Below are 17,663 nucleotides of genomic sequence, written 5' to 3'. Positions count from 1 at the left end.
GGAAAAGAGGGTGTGATTTTTTATCTACAAAAAAGAATTCTTGAAAAGAGACTTTTAATATTCTCTGCATCACACGTTTCCACCCACTAACAAGTGGCTATGGAAAAACTAACACGGTCTTGATGAGAAACTACCGAGAAAGATGGGAACCATAACCAGGGCCCATTGCAACAGTAAAAGATGCCTACAGAATTAAAGACAAACCCTCCTATCGTGAGACATGTGCAAGAAGACAAGAAGAAGAAAAGAAAGTGAGCTGGATTCCAAATCATCCATCGGTTTCACTTTCATCTTCTTACGATTTTTTAGTCTGTTAGGACTTTTCTTGCTTCCTACGGAGTGTGTTTTGTACCTACAGAGAAGACTTGACTCAAACAAGTCAAGTCTTGGCTATGAGAAAATTAATGAGATTTTGATGAGAAACTACGAAAGAAAGGTTGAAGAAAGCAGATCATAGCATGGGCCCCATTGCAACTTTGAAAGATGCCTAAAAACATAACGAGTGCCATGGTTGCTTTAATTGTTTTTAAATATTGGAGAATTTTAGTGGGTTTCAATTTATCTTAAAACAAAGGTTAATAGTTGTAAATTTATTTTAAATTTGGAATTTTGTAGGTCATTTTTTATATCTAAATTTTGGATTTTTGGAATTCCAAACAAAATCCTGTTGTGTGAGTGTTTTCCAAACATAATTGTTTGGAAAAATTGTTAGAAAAATGCAAAGTTTTGGTTAAATTGTCAAGTAAGGGTACGTTCTTTTTATTTGTGAACTAGGGGCTGTCAGTGAGAGAAGAATTGCTTGTAGGACAAATATACCCCTCCTATCTCTTTTTTCTTTCCACCTCTTTGCACCTATCCCTATGCACTTATTACCTTCTCACCTACCACCTTCTTCTTCTTCAAGACTTTTCTAACGTCGAAAACTCCATGGAAGGGTTTTGAAGGTTGCCATTTACAACAGGGTTTGGTAATCATGAGGGAGATAGAGAGATAGAGATAGAGAGATAGAGATAGAGAGAGAGAGAGAGAGTCGGACTTCCGAGTCGGACTCTTGGAACAGGGTTTGGTAATCATGAAGGTTGCCATTTACAACAGGGTTTAGTAATCCATTTTCTTTGCATTTTTTTATTCTAAAACATCAAAATCAAGCTTCAATTTATAGTTGCCTGCATGACACTAAGATCACAATGTATATCCCTATTATCCTACGAATTTTTACTCAATTTGAAAATAAAAATCTTTGGAATTATCCCTATTCTACTGGCTTCCGTCGGAAGTCCGAACAAAACTTCGGACTTCCGAATGGAAGCCAGTATACATAACCAAAATATTAATTCCATTCGGAAGTCCGAAGGTTTGTTCGGACTTCCGACGGAAGACAGTCAAACTTTATAGTTCGGTAATTGTCATATGTAAGTGCATCCTTTTGGTATTTTTTCGTAATTTTAATATTTTACTTCCATTTTTTCGTAATTTTTCATTTAAAACTTAGCACTTCAGCCACAAATTCTAATGATTACTATTTTTTGCAAGTAATGATTACTATTTTTTGCAATTATGCTTTTGCTAGCCACCTTTGCACCCATATTACTTCTGCCAATCTTTGCATCAAAGGATGGGCCACAAGCCGAGAAGTTGCCTCGGCAAAGGTGGCTAGCAAATTCCCATACAAAAAAAGAGAAATGTTATCCACACTACTGTGTTTTGATGAGGGCACTCCTCATTTAATTAAAAGTACGGTATGGCCCCCCATAGGATGATCCAAAGCGTTAATTAGATGGGCCACAGCCTAAATTGGTTGTGTCCCAAAAATCATTTCCATAGGTTGATCCTAACCCTCCGATCTATAGAGGGTTAGGACCAACCCTCTAACATTCTGATTAGAGGGTTAGGATAAACCTATGGAAATGCTTTTTGGGGCACAACCTATTTAGGTTGTGGCCCATCTAATGAACGGTTTGGATCATCCTATGGTGTGGGCCATACCGTACTTTTAATAAAGTGAGAAGTGTCCTCATCAAAATGCGGTAGTGCGGATAACATTTCCCAAAAACATCTTAAAAAATACGGCAAAAATCTGGGTGACACGCGGGTCGACCCGGCCCGTACAGGCCCGGCGTGGGAACCACATTTTCTACCCCGGAACCACTAGGGAACCAAATTTTATACCTCGGAACCACTAGGGAACCACATTTTATACCCCGGAACCACTAGGGAACCACATTTTCTATCCCGGAACCACTAGAGAACCACATTTTATATGTCGGAACCACTAGGGAAGCACATTTTATAACTCGGAACCACTACGGAACCACATTTTATACCTCAGAACCATTACAGAACCACATTTTATACCTCGGAGCCACTATGGAACCACATTTTATACCTCGGAACCACTAGGGAACCACATTTTATACCCTCGAACCACTACCGAACCACATTTTATGCCTCAGAACCACTAGGGAACCACATTTTCTACCTCGGAACTACTAGGGAAACACATTTTATACCTCGGAACCACTAAGGAACCACATTTTCTACTCCGGAACCACTAGGGAACCACATTTTCTACTCCAAGACCACTAGGGAACCACATTTTCTACCCCGGAACCACTAGGGAACCACATTTTATACCTCGGAACCACTAAGGAACCACATTTTATACCTCGGAACCACTACGGAACCACATTCTATACTCCGGAACCACTACGGAACCACATTTTATACCCCGGAACCACTAGGGAACCACATTTTATACCTTGAAACTACTAGGGAACCACATTTTATACCCCGGAACCATTACGGAACCACATTTTATACGCCGAAAACACTAGGGAACCATATTTTCTACCCCGGAACCACTACGGAACCACATTTTATACATAACAACCACTAGTGAACCACATTTTATACCTCGGAACAGCTAGGGCACCACATTTTATACCCCGGAACCACTAGGGAACCACATTTTATACCCCGGAACCACTACGGAACCAGATTTTATACCCCAGAACCACTACATAACCACATTTTATACCTCAGAACCACTAGGGAACCAAATTTTCTATCTCGGAACCACTACAGAACCACATTTTATACCCCGGAACCACTACGGAACCACATTTTCTACCACAGAACCACTAGGGAACCACATTTTATACCTCGGAACCACTAGGGAACCACAATTTCTACCCCGGAACCACTTGGGAACCACATTTTATATTAGGGAACCATTAGGGAACCACATTTTATACCTCAGAACCACTAGGGAACCACATTTTATACCCTGGAACCACTATGGAAGCACCATTTATACCTCGTAACCACTAGGGAACCCCATTTACACCCCGGAACCACCAGGGAATCACATTTTATACCCCGGAACCATAGGCAACCACATTTTATTCCCCGGAACCACTAGGGAACCACATTTTATACCCTGGAACCACTACGAAACCACATTTTATACCTCAAAACCACTACGGAACCACATTTTATACGCCGGAACCACTACGGAACCACATTTTCTACCACAGAACCACTAGAGAACCACATTTTATACCTCGGAACCACTAAGGAACCACAATTTCTACCCCGGAACCACTTGGGAACCACATTTTATACCTTGGAACCACTAGGGAACCACATTTTATACCCTGGAACCACTATGGAAGCACCATTTATACATCGGAACCACTAGGGAACCCCATTTACACCCCGGAACCACTAGGGAATCACATTTTATACCTCGGAACCACTAGGGAACCACATTTTATACTCCGGAACCACTACGGAATCACATTTTATACCCCAGAATCACTACGGAACCACATTTTATACCCCGGAACCACTACGGAACCACATTTTCTACCACAGAACCACTAGGGAACCACATTTTATACCTCGGAGCCACTAGGGAACCACATATTATACCCTAGAACCACTATTGAACCATCATTTACACCTCGGAACCACTAGGGAACCCCATTTACACCCCGAAACCACTAGGGAATCACATTTTATAACTCGGAACCACTAGGGAACCACATTTTATACTCCGGAACCACTAGGGAACCACATTTTATATCCCGGAACCACTAGGGAACCACATTTTCTACCACGGAACAACTAGGGAACCACATTTTATATCTCAGAACCATTAGGGAAGTGAGCTAAAAAGGTGATAGGGTAGGTGAAAATGCATAGGGAAGTGAGCTAAAAAGGTGAAGGGAAAAAGAGAAGGGAGGGTATTCTTGTCCTTTGGGATTTCTAAAAGCACTGACAGCCCCTATTTCACAAATAAAAAGAACGTACCCTTACTTAACAATTTAACCAAAACTTTGCATTTTTCTAACAATTTTTCCTAATTGTTTCATGTTGAGCTCTCTTTTTCACTTCACCTTTTTAGCTCACTTCCATTAATAAAATCAACATGAAACAATTAGGTAAAATTGTTAGAAAAATGCAAAGTTTTGGTTACATGAAACAATAAAAAGAACAGTTTTTTCTTTTCTTATTTTAAGCCACTTCTCATTACTTGTACACTAATTTCCTATTTTTTAGCCAATTCCCCTCATCTCAACTTAGAGATACTAATTTATCATTAAGAAATTAATAGTAGCCAAACATAACCTTTGGAAACCAATGTGGTGAAAAGTCTTCAAAACCTAACGACTAAGTGGGTGGCTGAGGGGGGATTCCTTTTGGAAACCTGCTACGTAGAGGTAAACCTGCTGCGTATAGGGATCAGTGTAATAGAGGGTGAATTTATGAGCGCACTTTATTAAAGCTTGAAAAAGTCCAACTGCGTCGACCGCTCAACCTCATCCCAAGCTATCACAAAGTTTCATTGTTAGATTTTGTATGCCACGTGGCGAACTGGGATTTGAGCAGAAGCCCAACCAAAAAACAATCAATGTCAGGAGTGGTCTGGAGGAACTTTCCTCCAGGCCCCTTGCTTATAGCGTAATAGTGGGGCTGTGGAAATATCAATTCCTTCTAAAAAGTAGGCGTGGATTTGATATGTACACCACCCTGCTATTAGAGGGGCTGGAGGAACTTCCTCTAGACGGGTCTGGAGCCGAGTTTTGTTCGTCTTCGTTGAGGTCATGCTAAAATAAATAAATGTGCCAAAACGAGAGTTTCACTAGCACCGCACAAAATACGAAATTTGAGATAATATGGGTAACCCAGTTGCAGAGACCATCCTACACTTGCTCTCCGTGACCTTCTTCCTCGTAATTTTATTATTAGACAATGGAGTTTGTCAACCAGATCCATGCCCACCTTCCAACCAGTGCGATCCCCATGGCCCTGAAATTAGATTTCCTTTTCGATTGAAAGAAGAAAAAGAAGACCAGCAGCATCAGCACTGCCGCGCCTATCCTGGCTTTGATCTCTCCTGCAATGGCACCAAAACAGTCCTCAACTTCCCATATTCAATGGAGGTTTTCGTGAGAGACATCGATTATAAGTATCAGATACTAAGGATATCCGACCCTCCGAATTGCATCGAGGGCCTCCTCTTCAACCTCAAACTTAATCTCTCCGCTTCTGTTTTCCACACTTGGCTTCGATACAACTGTACATTTCTCAACTGTTCGTCAGATGTTTCTAGTGATTACTTCTATGTTCCTTCTATCGAATGCCTGAGCGGCTCTCAATACAATGTTTCTTTATGATGGGGACCAGAGTGTGGAGAGATTGCCATTCTCTTGCGAGCCAATCAAGACCGTCAAATGTCCATCGAATTTTTACGCCTTGCCAGATCTGAAGTGGGATTTGCCTCGATGCAGTGATTGCGAAAAAAGAGGAGAGAGATGCGGATTCAAGGACATAACCGGTGAGGAAATCACTTGTTTCCCCATTCCACCAACTCAAGGTATTCCCCTCTTCTATTTCCATTCCTTTTTAATTCATACTACTGCTGCTCATCTCTCTTTTCTGGTCTGGGGAGTCTCTCTGTTTTCGAACCCCTACTTCAGCGCTCTACATCTCTCTCTCTCTCTCTTTTTCAAAGAAGAAGATAGAGGAGGAGAGAAGGAGGAACGAGATAGTCCCTCTTCTCAAAATCCAAAACGAGCAGGGGCTTACTCTAGGATGGTCTGAATTGGAATGAACGTTGATTGAAATACCATAGATGGGATTCAAATGAACTTATTCTTGCATATTCTTATTGATGGTCTCCATATTATTCGTAGTTGGGAGTTTTAATATGGTAAGATACCATGTTCTGCTCTGCCATCAAGCCATTAATTTCACGCAGACAAGTTTGTCATGTTGCAGGAATAGTTTTTCTGTCAACAAAATGAGTCCAAGCCTGTTGTTTTGGATGTAGGGAAAAGAAAATGAATATTTCGGCCACAAGAAAGTGAGAGGCAGAGATTAATCTCACTGAAATCCATGCATTTTAATGTCGGCCACTTACAAGGGAGGTGTTTCACCTTCCTCATGGGCTGATTTACTGGTGCCCGGAGGTGAAATCCACTCTTCACAGAGAAAAAATATTCCATGAAAAAATTCTAAGCTCTAGTAGGTTTACAGCTTAATTTTTTATTTCTTTTTGAAAAACAAATCATAGAAAATTTGTTTAATGACTCTGAAATTCTTTTTCCCTGCATCCAACTTGCCGTGAAATATAATTTCTCTCGAGACAAGAATTAAACAACCGATAGAACCAGTTAATATATCAGGACTTAAACTGAAATAAATTATTTTGGAAGTCATTTAAAACTGAAATAAATTATTTGGTAAAAACTGTTTTAAATTTTTCCATTAATTCCAAAACAATTTTTTATTTTTTTCCAAAACATTTTTATAATTACACCCATTAATGCAAACCGTTTCATCTTCTCTAACAATTGCAAAAGTGACTATTGGGATTGAAACATTTTGCCATCTTAATGCGCATTTTTTCCTCCCAACAGTCATATTTTCTCTCTATAAAAGAGAGAGAAGGCAACATTGTTTGACACAGAAGTTCTTACCACATGCATATGTAGGTACCTATGGTTACCGCATGCATATGTAGGTGTATGTGTGTATGTGTGTAGTAGCACTATGGTTACCCGATGCATATGTAGGTGACTAAAACAGGTCCCCGCTTCTTACCTTTTTTTCTTCTTAATCATTTAGGGCCCGTTTGGATGCCGAGAAGAATTTGATTTGGATTTCTCACATTTGCAGCCTTTTTTGCATTGTAATTTGGATCGGATTAAATTCTTGGATTTCTAATTCAGCAGCGGACAGTGAAAAAAATCAGATTTCTAAGTTTGCTGTGGAAATAAGAAATTAGAAATCCAAAGATGTGACAGTTTCCTTCACCCTCTTTGCTCCTCAACCTCTCCCCTCCACTAGGAAGTACCCCTTCCCTCTCTCTCTCCCTCAACATGATCTGCCGGATCTATTCATTTTGAACTCAAACCTCAATTCCAAATCCAAATACAGAGTATGAGGTATCCAAACGGGCCCTTACTTTTTTATCCCTACAATTGAATTTGTTGTTTCGATCTTTTTTTTTAAAGAAAACGTAAAGTTAAAACTTAAGAATTTCTGTGTTTCTTTTTGGTTACATGAACAATCGATGGATTGGATTGCTTGAAACGAATGAAGACCATATGTGTAATGATTCTAACTTTCTACTATTATTTTTTGCAGGATCGAGTGATAAGAAGTACATAACAATAGGTAGAGCTCTCTGCCATGTTTAGAGACTAGATAAATGTACCTTAATTACTTAATGATCTTCAATCTTATTATATGTTCAGGTGTCAGCATAGGCATCTTTGTTCTCTTACTAGCAACATTGATCAGCATTAAGGTCTACATTTGGTGGAAAATAGATAGAAAGGAAATAGAAAACCAACTCAAAGTTGAAAAGTTCTTGGAAGATTACAAATCAATGAAGCCCACGAGATATTCTTATGCTGATTTGAGAAAGATGACAGATCAATTCAAGGAAAAGTTGGGTCAAGGAGGTTACGGCTCTGTGTTCAAAGGGAAGCTTCCCAGTGAAGTCACTGTTGCTGTAAAGCTCCTCCAAAACTCTGGTGGTAATGGCGAAGATTTCATTAATGAAGTGGGTACCATTGGTAGAATTCATCATGTCAATGTGGTCCGCCTTCTAGGATTTTGTGTTGATAGATTCAGAAGAGCACTTATTTATGAATTCATGCCAAATGAATCCCTAGAGAAATTCATCTTCTCAGCTGATGCTAAAGACCCAGTGCTTGGTTGGGAAAAGCTTCAAGATATTGCAGTTGGCGTTGCTAAAGGAGTCGAATATCTACACCAGGGTTGTGAACAACGCATTCTCCATTTTGATATCAAGCCTCACAATATTTTGCTAGACCATAACTTTAATCCAAAGATATCTGATTTTGGACTGGCAAAATTATGTCCAAAGGAGCAAAGCATTGTATCCATGAAAGATGCTAGAGGGACCATGGGTTACATTGCACCCGAAGTGTTCTCTCGGAACTTTGGAAATGTTTCCTACAAATCAGATGTTTATAGTTTTGGAATGTTGTTGCTAGAAATGGTTGGAGGTAGGAAGAATATTGATGCTACAGTAGAAAACACTAGTGAAGTTTACTTTCCAGAATGGGTATATAATAAACTCAATCAAGGAGATGGATTGAGACTTAGGATTGAGGAAGATGGAGATGCTGAGATTGCAAAAAAACTAACTAAAGTGGCCCTCTGGTGCATACAGTCTCACCCTGTGGATCGCCCTTCTATGAAAAGTGTAGTCCAAATGTTGGAAGGAAGTATGGAAAGCTTGATGATGCCGCCAAACCCGTTTGCTTCTACAGGTCCACCAGATACTAATGTAGCATTACCTGAAGAAACTCACGGTACAAAATTGACAACCATCCATGAAATAGAATAAGTATCAAGGAGTTGTACTCTTTTTTTCAGAAGTTTATGATATGATTGTGTTACTTTTAGTTGTATACATTTTCTCAACATTACATGGGAATATGTTTCTTAATTTGAGGCACCACTGTTATTGATACTAGTTATCAATGCTACTACTCCTATGATCATATTCTCATTAGGACTCGACTACTTAAGAAAATGAAGGTCGAGGATTTTTTCTTTTATGGACTTATCAACTGCTTAAAAGAGAGACATGGTGTCTTTTTCCTTTTGAACTTATCCAACCCGATTTCCTCCTCCCCGTATGCCAAAGAGAGGTGAACCATATCAGCTATATTTGATGACCAATCATGTTGCACCATGTCAGGCATGATTCAATGCTGATTATCAACCATAACAATACTTATCATTTGATAGTGACACTTCTTATTTCATTAAGTACTCTCTTTTTTTGGTAGATAAGTTGGGGTTAGGTGGAACCAGATTTATTAAAAGACGAGGAAAAGAAAATCACAGTCCTCAAAACACCATACCAATGCAGAAAGAAAAAAAATCAGAGGTAATAAGAAGGGAGATAGCAACCCCCTTGAAGGGACAATCTTCTTTGGAGAGAAAACCAATAGAAGCAGTTTCTTCTTTCCAAGTGTAAGTGGCCTTCCGATGAATGAATTGGTTCATAGCAAACTTGATTTGAATGTGTATAGAGAGAGCTTTCATGAGGTAGGCATTGGTCTCATTAATAATGTTAACTATGACCAAGGCGTCGATTCCACTCAATTTTTCTTAAGTCTTACTACAGAGCCAAAAAAAGACCATGATGGATATCAATCATAAGTTGTATTTCCAGAGAAGGCCGTAAGGCCCATGATTATCACTAATGATTGTTAATAGCTTCTCCAGAAGGATTGAGAGGCATTAATGTTAACCTTGATCTTTCCTTTGTTCCACTTGATCCATGAGGATTTAGTGATCAAGATTTTGGGTTGAGTTTACACTTTAATGTGCTCAAGATTATTGCATTTCGGTTGTAATCGAGTGAAGCATGTCTTTGAGAAGAGAGTAATGCTACGGAGACCGAGAGTACCACTAAAAGATTCTCTGATTTCTTTTGCCCCACTTGTTACAATAGATGAGATCTAGACCCTTGATTGTAAGGGAATCTCGACCGTTGATTATTATGGAGGTAGGTTAGGTAATTGGTTGGATTAGGCAACTAAGCCCGACATAGTAATTAGGTTAGATTCGGATGTTTCTATCTTTATCTCATTCCAAAATAGTTCTACTTAAATACTCGTTAGGCAACTAGATTAGATTAGCAGTTATGTTAGAATAAGATATTCTATTCTTATCGCTTTTCATAGTTTTCTTGATTTTATTCTATGTTTATCATGTAGATGCTCTATATAGGCACTGACTAAATCTTTGTAATTTATCCAAGATTAAAGGAAATTCTCTTAATTTTATCACATGTTGCATACACTGCTAACGAAAGGAACCCTCATGGAAACCTCGAATTGACCCTTGCCGAATTAAATTTTTTTGATCCATTCAATTTCTTTGTGAAGTTCTTTGAAAGGTTTTTACCTACTGAGAAATCTCGGGAGAATAGAACACCATATCCGGTCAAGTAGGAGCAAGAAAAGGAAAGGATGGTCGATGGATTTGGCAAAAAATTTAATTTACTTTGCACTATTTGAACTTATTTTCATACCCTAAACCTAACACCTACAAGTTAAAGGACTTGGACTCTATTTTTGAAAGATACAAAGTATGTTTGGTGATAAAGGGATATGCTCAGAAGGAAAGTAAGGGAATGTTTAGATCTAGGGAAAAGAAAACTATGGAAAATAGAATTTTCTTGGGAAACTTTTCAGGGGGTTGTTTTTCTAGATTTTCTTTTTCTACCATTTGGTTCACATCAAGAAGACTCATTTTCCTTTTTGTGGATTTTCTCCCTTTCCATATTTAGCTCCTTCATGAAGATGACCCATTGCTTGACGTGGTGTGTTGGGTAATTTCTCTCTACATTTCATATGTTTATCAATGGCAGATTCCTCTTTGCATCCCTCTTACAAAAAAAAGTGAAATCAGGAAATAGAAAACAAATCCAAATACCATGGCTCTCTCAGGTGTATTTGGTTGTGCGGCATAGACTCGGATAGTAGTGGGATTAGCTGTCAACATGGAGGAGACAAGCATTGGATTTGCTTGGAACTTTACCTCCAAGAATAATGGGAAGTAGTATTTGGCTGTCAACCTCATAGAGTATCAGTAGGGGACGCCATTACCAATATAGAGAAAGATGACAGAAAAAGAAGGAGAAGGAAAAAGCATCCTTCCAAAGAAATCCAAGCAAAATTCAACCTTTTTATGGTTTGGGGATTGGATATCATAGAGAGGGGACAAGGTGACATATCAACAGACATGTAATGATTAACCAGGAGACATCCCTTGGAGTCTTTCAAGGATTCCAATGCTAGACTGGCAATCAAACAAGTAGTTTTGCTTACTTGGCACCCAAAGTGATGCAGAACGCTTTTTGAACAAGCATTGGATCAGACATGCGGCATTGAACACGTTTTTTGTTTTTTATTTTTTATTTTCTATTTTCGTCATTTTATTTGTTGCATATTTTTAGGCATCAAATCTTGATCTTTTGGCATGATTTTGGTATCTGTAGAAAGGCTTTTCAATTAGCTATCTAACGAGCCCAAGATCATATGATTTGGACGTGATTTGGCAAAGTTATGGGCGATTTACGGATAGGATGCATGATTATTGCGGGATTTCTATTTTAGGATTTAGTAAGGTTTCTACCTTCTATTTGTGTTACTTTAGATGAAAGATTAAGACTAATTGTTCAAGTAAGCAGTATTGAGGGTTTCTATTTTTTAGTTTTGGCGTCTATATAATGTAATGATATGAGGAAGATAGATTTAGATTTGAATAAAGAAGATTTTTGGAATATCTTTTGTGAAGTTCGATCACGTGGGTGAAGGAGCTTGGCTCCTTTCACGTGTTATATTGGAGTTTTTCTCCAAACCATGGCATGGGCTTTCGAACCCCCACGAGTTATTTTAGCTGCTTCTTGTGTTGATCATTTATCTTAATGTTGTTGTTCGATGCTTCCCTACATAACAAAGGCCAAGCTAAACCCCTAAGTCGTCCCAGCTTTTGTGTAACCATACACATCCCGTAATCAAGAGTGCTACTTCTCTTCCATCATGAAGTCGATCCTCCCATCCATCAATATGACAAATACATTGACACCGCAGCAGCTGTGACTGTAATTTTAACTACAACAAAAGTGGGTTTTCCCTATGGACAAATCTATAGGGAAAAGCACCAAAATATGTAGGTAAAGGTTTTTCCCAACGGATTTCAATGTGCATAACTTGATAGCTAGGGACATAACAGAGAACATGACCTTGGATAGGATAGAATGGAAGAAAATGATCCACAGAGAAAAACCCAACTAGATTCAGGATTAGAGCCGGGTAGATTTCTTTCACCTTCTTCATGAAATTTTTCTAAAGGATTCATTTAGTCGACCCCGACTAGTTTAGGACAAAGGTTTTGTTGAGTTGAGTTGAATTTCAGAGTGCACAACTTCCATAGACTAGGTGGGCGTAAGGAATGCCCTTTTCCAACGGATTTTAAGTTCAATAGGGATAGGCTACCTTTCACTGGGCTTTCCCTACATAAGTTAATAAATACCATAGGGAAAGTGTACTTTTCCCTACGGTTTGTTCGTAGGGATAGGCCACCTTTTCCTACGGAATTTCCAAATAATCCATAGGGAAAATATACTTTTTCTTATGGAATTTCATAAATAAATCTGTAGGTATAGCCTTTTCCCTACAGAATTTCAAAATAATCAGTAGGAATATGTGTTTTTCGCTACGGAATTTCAAAAAAAATGCTTAGGAATAACCTTTTCCCTACAAAATTTAAAAATACTCCGTAGGTAAAATGTGCCTTTCCCTACGAAATTTCAAAAAAAATAGCCGTATGGATAGCCTTTTTTCTATTTTTCAATCCATTAAATAGTAATTCTATGTGACCTATTGTACCTATACATTCCTCACACAATACATGTGATATCTTTACATCAAAATTCCACAATTGTGACATTCATTTTCCACCACATCGTATACAAATATATAAAAAATTAACTATTTTAATTGAATATCTTTAAAATTACAAGAAAATGTTAATAACAAATATCTTGAAATTGTTCCTAACAAAAACTACATTAAACTACATTGAGGCATTAAAAAAATACATTGTTCAAGATTTTCATCATTTCACGATTTCCATATCACCATCTTCACCACCTCTTCTTCGTCGTCTCCTCGAACCTCATCATCATTTACTATTTAACAATTTAACCTGCAACCACAAATCATGTATAAATTAAATACATTCATCAATCAAAAGAATCAAAGCCCTTCCTACATATCTAAAGTAGGTAGGGAAAGCCTGGTTTTGTATATAGAGAGAGATGGCAAAAACCGGAAAACTCATTTTTTAAGGAAGTTATTTTATTTTGGAAAAAAATACCTACATTCAAACATGTCATGACTTAATAAATTTTTCTCCCCTTTTGTACACTTAAATTTGAGTCAAATGATCAGTTTTGGACTCAAAATCAATTCTCAAAATCCAAAATGAATAGTGTAAGATCCCACATCATAATGAGAGAAAAGATTTCTAGGTTATATATGTGGATACTCCTCCTTGTGTAGATGCATTTTCAACATCTCTAAGGGGCAGGGCCTTGCAGGGTAGATTAGGCATAGTGCTGCTATTGAAGCAAATTGAGGAGGGTGGGAGACCTAGAACCAGATAATATTTTCACAGTAGGGTCGAGTCGTGATATAATGGCATCTGACCAAACCTCAACAGTAAGGTGTGCCGGTGAGGATGCTGGACCCCAAGGGGGTGCCAGCGAGGAGCTGGCCCAAAGGGGGTTGGAATATAAAATTCCACATCGGAAAGGGAGAAAAGATTTCTAGGCTATATATGTGGATGCATCATCTTCCTCTATAGACGTGTTTCAGCATCTCCAAGAGGTGGGGCAGGGGTGAGTTGGGCACAGTAGTGCTGTTGTGCTGGAGAACAAAATCGGGGAGGGTAGGAGCCTCATAACCGGACAAAATTTACACGGAAAGCCTCTACAAATTGGAGGCTTATAATTTTTCTCCATGGTCCATCTGTAGGAACCAGGAAAACTTATGGCTTGGATCATTGAGCAAGTGGCCCCCTGCATGGACATTTATTCAAACGAAAACCCTAAGGTCAGCAAAACTATGTTAATATCACCTTGATCGGATCTCCTAGGTCCTTGATCCATCAAGGCTTAAACAAGTCTCATTTGAGGTTTGCCAAGCAAAGACAAACCTTTGATTTTTACTGCCCATTATCTAAAGGATGGGATGTCCGTTTGGGATGAACCCAAGATCATTTGAATCAGCTTATGATGTTTTGAAAGTCAATGGTCGTGACTCGTGATCTCACACTACATTACTCGTGGTCCCCCAGCGGAAACCAAAGATTCTCTCACTTGGATTGCAAGAAAATTCAGGAAACTTTGAAAATGAAATATATTTCTAAAATTTCCTACCTTTTTTACACATAACAAAACATTACCTCGTTTGGTAGGTAAGTTGAGATCAAACCTCCGACCTAAAGGTTAAGAAACAAAGACATAACCACTGAGCTACATGCCCAACCTCTAAAAATACATGACTTGAAAAAACCTATTCAATATTTTATTTAGAGGGCCTTCAATTTATTATGGTATCCCTCTAAATTAATCATAATCATAATAATTCCCTCTAAAAAGGTGAAAGGAAACTTTCCTGAGAAAATTTTTTCATGAATTGTTTTTCTTGCAATCCATACAGAGTGATGAAAACCATTTCAAACTATATTTCTAATAGGGAAATGATATCATGTTTATCAAAACTCTTTGGCGCAGGTATCATTTCCCTTCTAATATGACTCTTGAGTCTTGAGGGGAGTGGGAGCTGTTTGGTTTATGTTGCTATAAAGGCTAGGGGAAATAAACAGACTGCCAGCGAATATCCAGAAATGGAAGTGAAGTTGATTGATCCAACGGCTACGATCGTATGACTACTGTTCATACGATCTAAAGACATGGCAAATTTGCCTCAAAAAGTGGCTAGAGGAAAGGGCTTCTCTTTTTAGCACTTCTTCAATAAAATAAATCTAATTACCAAATGAGAAAACGGCGGCATGGGCCCACCTTTTATCGAATCATATGCTAACCCAGACAATGGACGGGTGAGATATATTGAAGATTTTTAGCATTGGCCAATCATAACCCTACAATAAGGGGAGAATTTCAGACCGTGGGCCCCACAAATGAATGGCTTCGATGATTGATCAAGTGGGTCACACTTATTTTTCTTCTGGAGCAAGTTACCAAATAAGAACACCAGGTGGACGGTCCAGATCAATCCAAGGTTGGTTTCCCAGAATTTTCCTCCTAACAGAATTTCCTGACTCAAGTCAAACACAAACATCCAAAGCTTAGTTTTCCTAAAACAACTATCGTATTCTATTTAAATTGGGTTAGAGTAACAAAAAACAAAACTCTAAAAAATCAAAAACCCCTTCAATATCCACACAGTAAACAATCAAGTAAGCTTTCCCTTAACCATGGCCTTCCATGAAGCAATCCCTACCATTCGTTACCATCCAAAGAAATTAATAATGACTACAGGTTTGGATTCGATGCTCCAGGTTGTAATTCACAGTGAAAAGGAACGTAAAAGTAATGGTTCACACAGACCAAGGATTTACCACGGTCATCTATCATCATCGAGATATTCCTGTAGATGCATATTCTTCAACCACTTATTTTGGGTCGGTGCTTTCTCCTGAGAAATCAGAAGAATTTATTTCAGATTTGATTTCTTGTTTAGATATCAGTAGAGAGAACAAAGATGATCTGAGACGAAAGATTTCTGGTTACACCCACGATGCAACAATTGGAGCCATGAGTACAAGGCCTAGTGTGTTAATAATCTCTATCGAGATAGAGATTTTAAAGACTTGGGAGTATAACAAAGGGTTGGATGGAGAAGAAGATATTGATCGGGCCTGGATGGAGTGGAGAGGGAGATCTTTGATTAAGGTATTTGAAGAGAATGATTCAGGTGAGGGTTGCATGATTTGTCTCCATAAGTTTTTACTGAAGAACGATGTTACTAGCTTGCCTTGTGCACATGTCTTTCATGCAAGATGCATTTTACGGTGGTTGGCAAGCAAGGATTCATGCCCATTTTGCCGATGTCCAATATCTAGTTGATCTTTCGTATCTAGTTTGATAATATCTTTCTTCATGTTAATCTAAGTAAAACCATGTATATCCCTACAAAACAGGGATTTATTGTAACTTATATACATGCATACGATGAATGGAATATTGGAAGTTTCCTTGTTTTAGACTTTCTAAAATTGAAATTTAGTGTGGTCCTGAATTTAAATTTTTTTTTTTTTTTTAATAGCGATTTGTATTGATTTGTATTAAATGACAAGGGAGCACCCGAGAAGGGGCAACCCAGAGAACAAAAACAAGAAAGAAGAAACAGGGAAGAAGAAGAAAAGATACAACAAAAATAACAAAATTATATTACGGGGGAAGATGATCGAACCAGAGAATACTCTCCCTCCCAACTCCCTGCTTGGCTAACACATCCGCATTTTCGTTTGCCAACCTCCAAACGTGATTAAAGACAATAGCCGAACCCGCAACAAAATCCTCAATTTCATCAAATAACGCCAAAAATCTCCAAGGAGGAGCTACACCACCCTTCAACCACCGAATGACATTCAGTGAATCCCCTTTAACAATAATATGGTCCAAGACTTTCCTACTCAACTTCTTGATCCTAAAATAGGCCGCTTTGACTTCCGCCTCAGAAGAATCACACACACCAATAGGATCAGAAAAAGCCCAAAGTATCTCACCAAACTCATCACAACAAAGACCCCCCACCCCCGCTGGACCCGGGTTTCCAAAACAAGTACCATCAAAGTTGATTTTCAACATTCCTAGCATCGGAGACTCCCATCTTTGGATTATGTTAATTTTCCTCTCACTACTAGAGCACACTTCCGTCCAATTTTCCCAAAGATCAAAAGCTGATACAAAAAGAAAGGATGGAAGACATCTAACCCACAATATGACCAATGCTATAATCCGCATGTACAAATAATAAGGTGATTTGGCCAAACCCTCAGACACCCTAGAGTTTCTTTCCTTCCAAACCACCCACCACGTAGCTAGCAAACACACATTCCACAATAATTTCCCTCTCTTTTTCCATGGCACAAACCCCCAAATACTCAAAAGATTCTGAATAGTTCTTGGGAAGACTCAACTGATTCCAAACCTCAGAAAGATACAACTGTTTGCTTAATTAGCTATTTTAACATGTTTGGAAACGTCTTGGAAGGTAAGTTAACACTTAAAGTACTTGCTGCTCAAAGGAATTTTGATACTATTTTTGGTTGTTTTTTAATTAGATTTTGAATATATGAGAATTAATGTGAACGTGAAACCCTTTTATCTCTTAATAGGATTTCAAAAATATGTTATTATTTATATCGGATTCAATTTACAATATTGCATATTTGACAATGAATTATTTGTTGTAGAATTTTCCTCTAAATATAAATATGGCGTATCTGTATTTCTGCCAAAAAAAAGAAGAAAAATGATGAATGATTTTGCGCCTCTGCACAGCCCA

The 17,663-nt window shown here is 38.4% G+C and overlaps 2 protein-coding genes across 4 annotated transcripts in view; both read left to right on the top strand.

Annotated features, from left to right (window-relative positions):
* Positions 1-5,058: 5,058 nt before the first annotated feature.
* Positions 5,059-9,001, top strand: LOC143860018 (rust resistance kinase Lr10-like). The gene is made up of 3 exons (XM_077370527.1): positions 5,059-5,881; positions 7,657-7,686; positions 7,767-9,001. Exons 1-3 carry the CDS (start codon positions 5,668-5,670, stop codon positions 8,888-8,890), a joined length of 1,368 nt encoding a protein of 455 aa, XP_077226642.1. The 5' UTR covers positions 5,059-5,667; the 3' UTR covers positions 8,891-9,001.
* Positions 9,002-15,625: 6,624 nt separating this feature from the next.
* Positions 15,626-17,663, top strand: part of LOC143860024 (uncharacterized) — a 44,249-nt gene continuing 42,211 nt past the window's right edge. For all 3 annotated transcript variants that reach the window (XR_013239540.1, XM_077370530.1, XM_077370531.1), the window contains exon 1: positions 15,626-16,067. Coding sequence is in view for 2 of the 3 variants with exons in the window: in XM_077370530.1 (XP_077226645.1) it covers positions 15,686-16,067 (382 nt within the window). In the remaining variant the exon portion in view is untranslated. The remainder of the gene's footprint in view (positions 16,068-17,663) is intronic.

Source organism: Tasmannia lanceolata, unplaced genomic scaffold (assembly GCF_043159265.1).
Source record: "Tasmannia lanceolata isolate RefF3 unplaced genomic scaffold, GAP_Taslan_0.1 ptg000037l, whole genome shotgun sequence".
NCBI classification, from domain to species: domain Eukaryota; kingdom Viridiplantae; phylum Streptophyta; class Magnoliopsida; order Canellales; family Winteraceae; genus Tasmannia; species Tasmannia lanceolata.
Note: the sequence above shows the minus strand (reverse complement) of the source record. Positions and strands in the feature narration are given on the sequence as shown.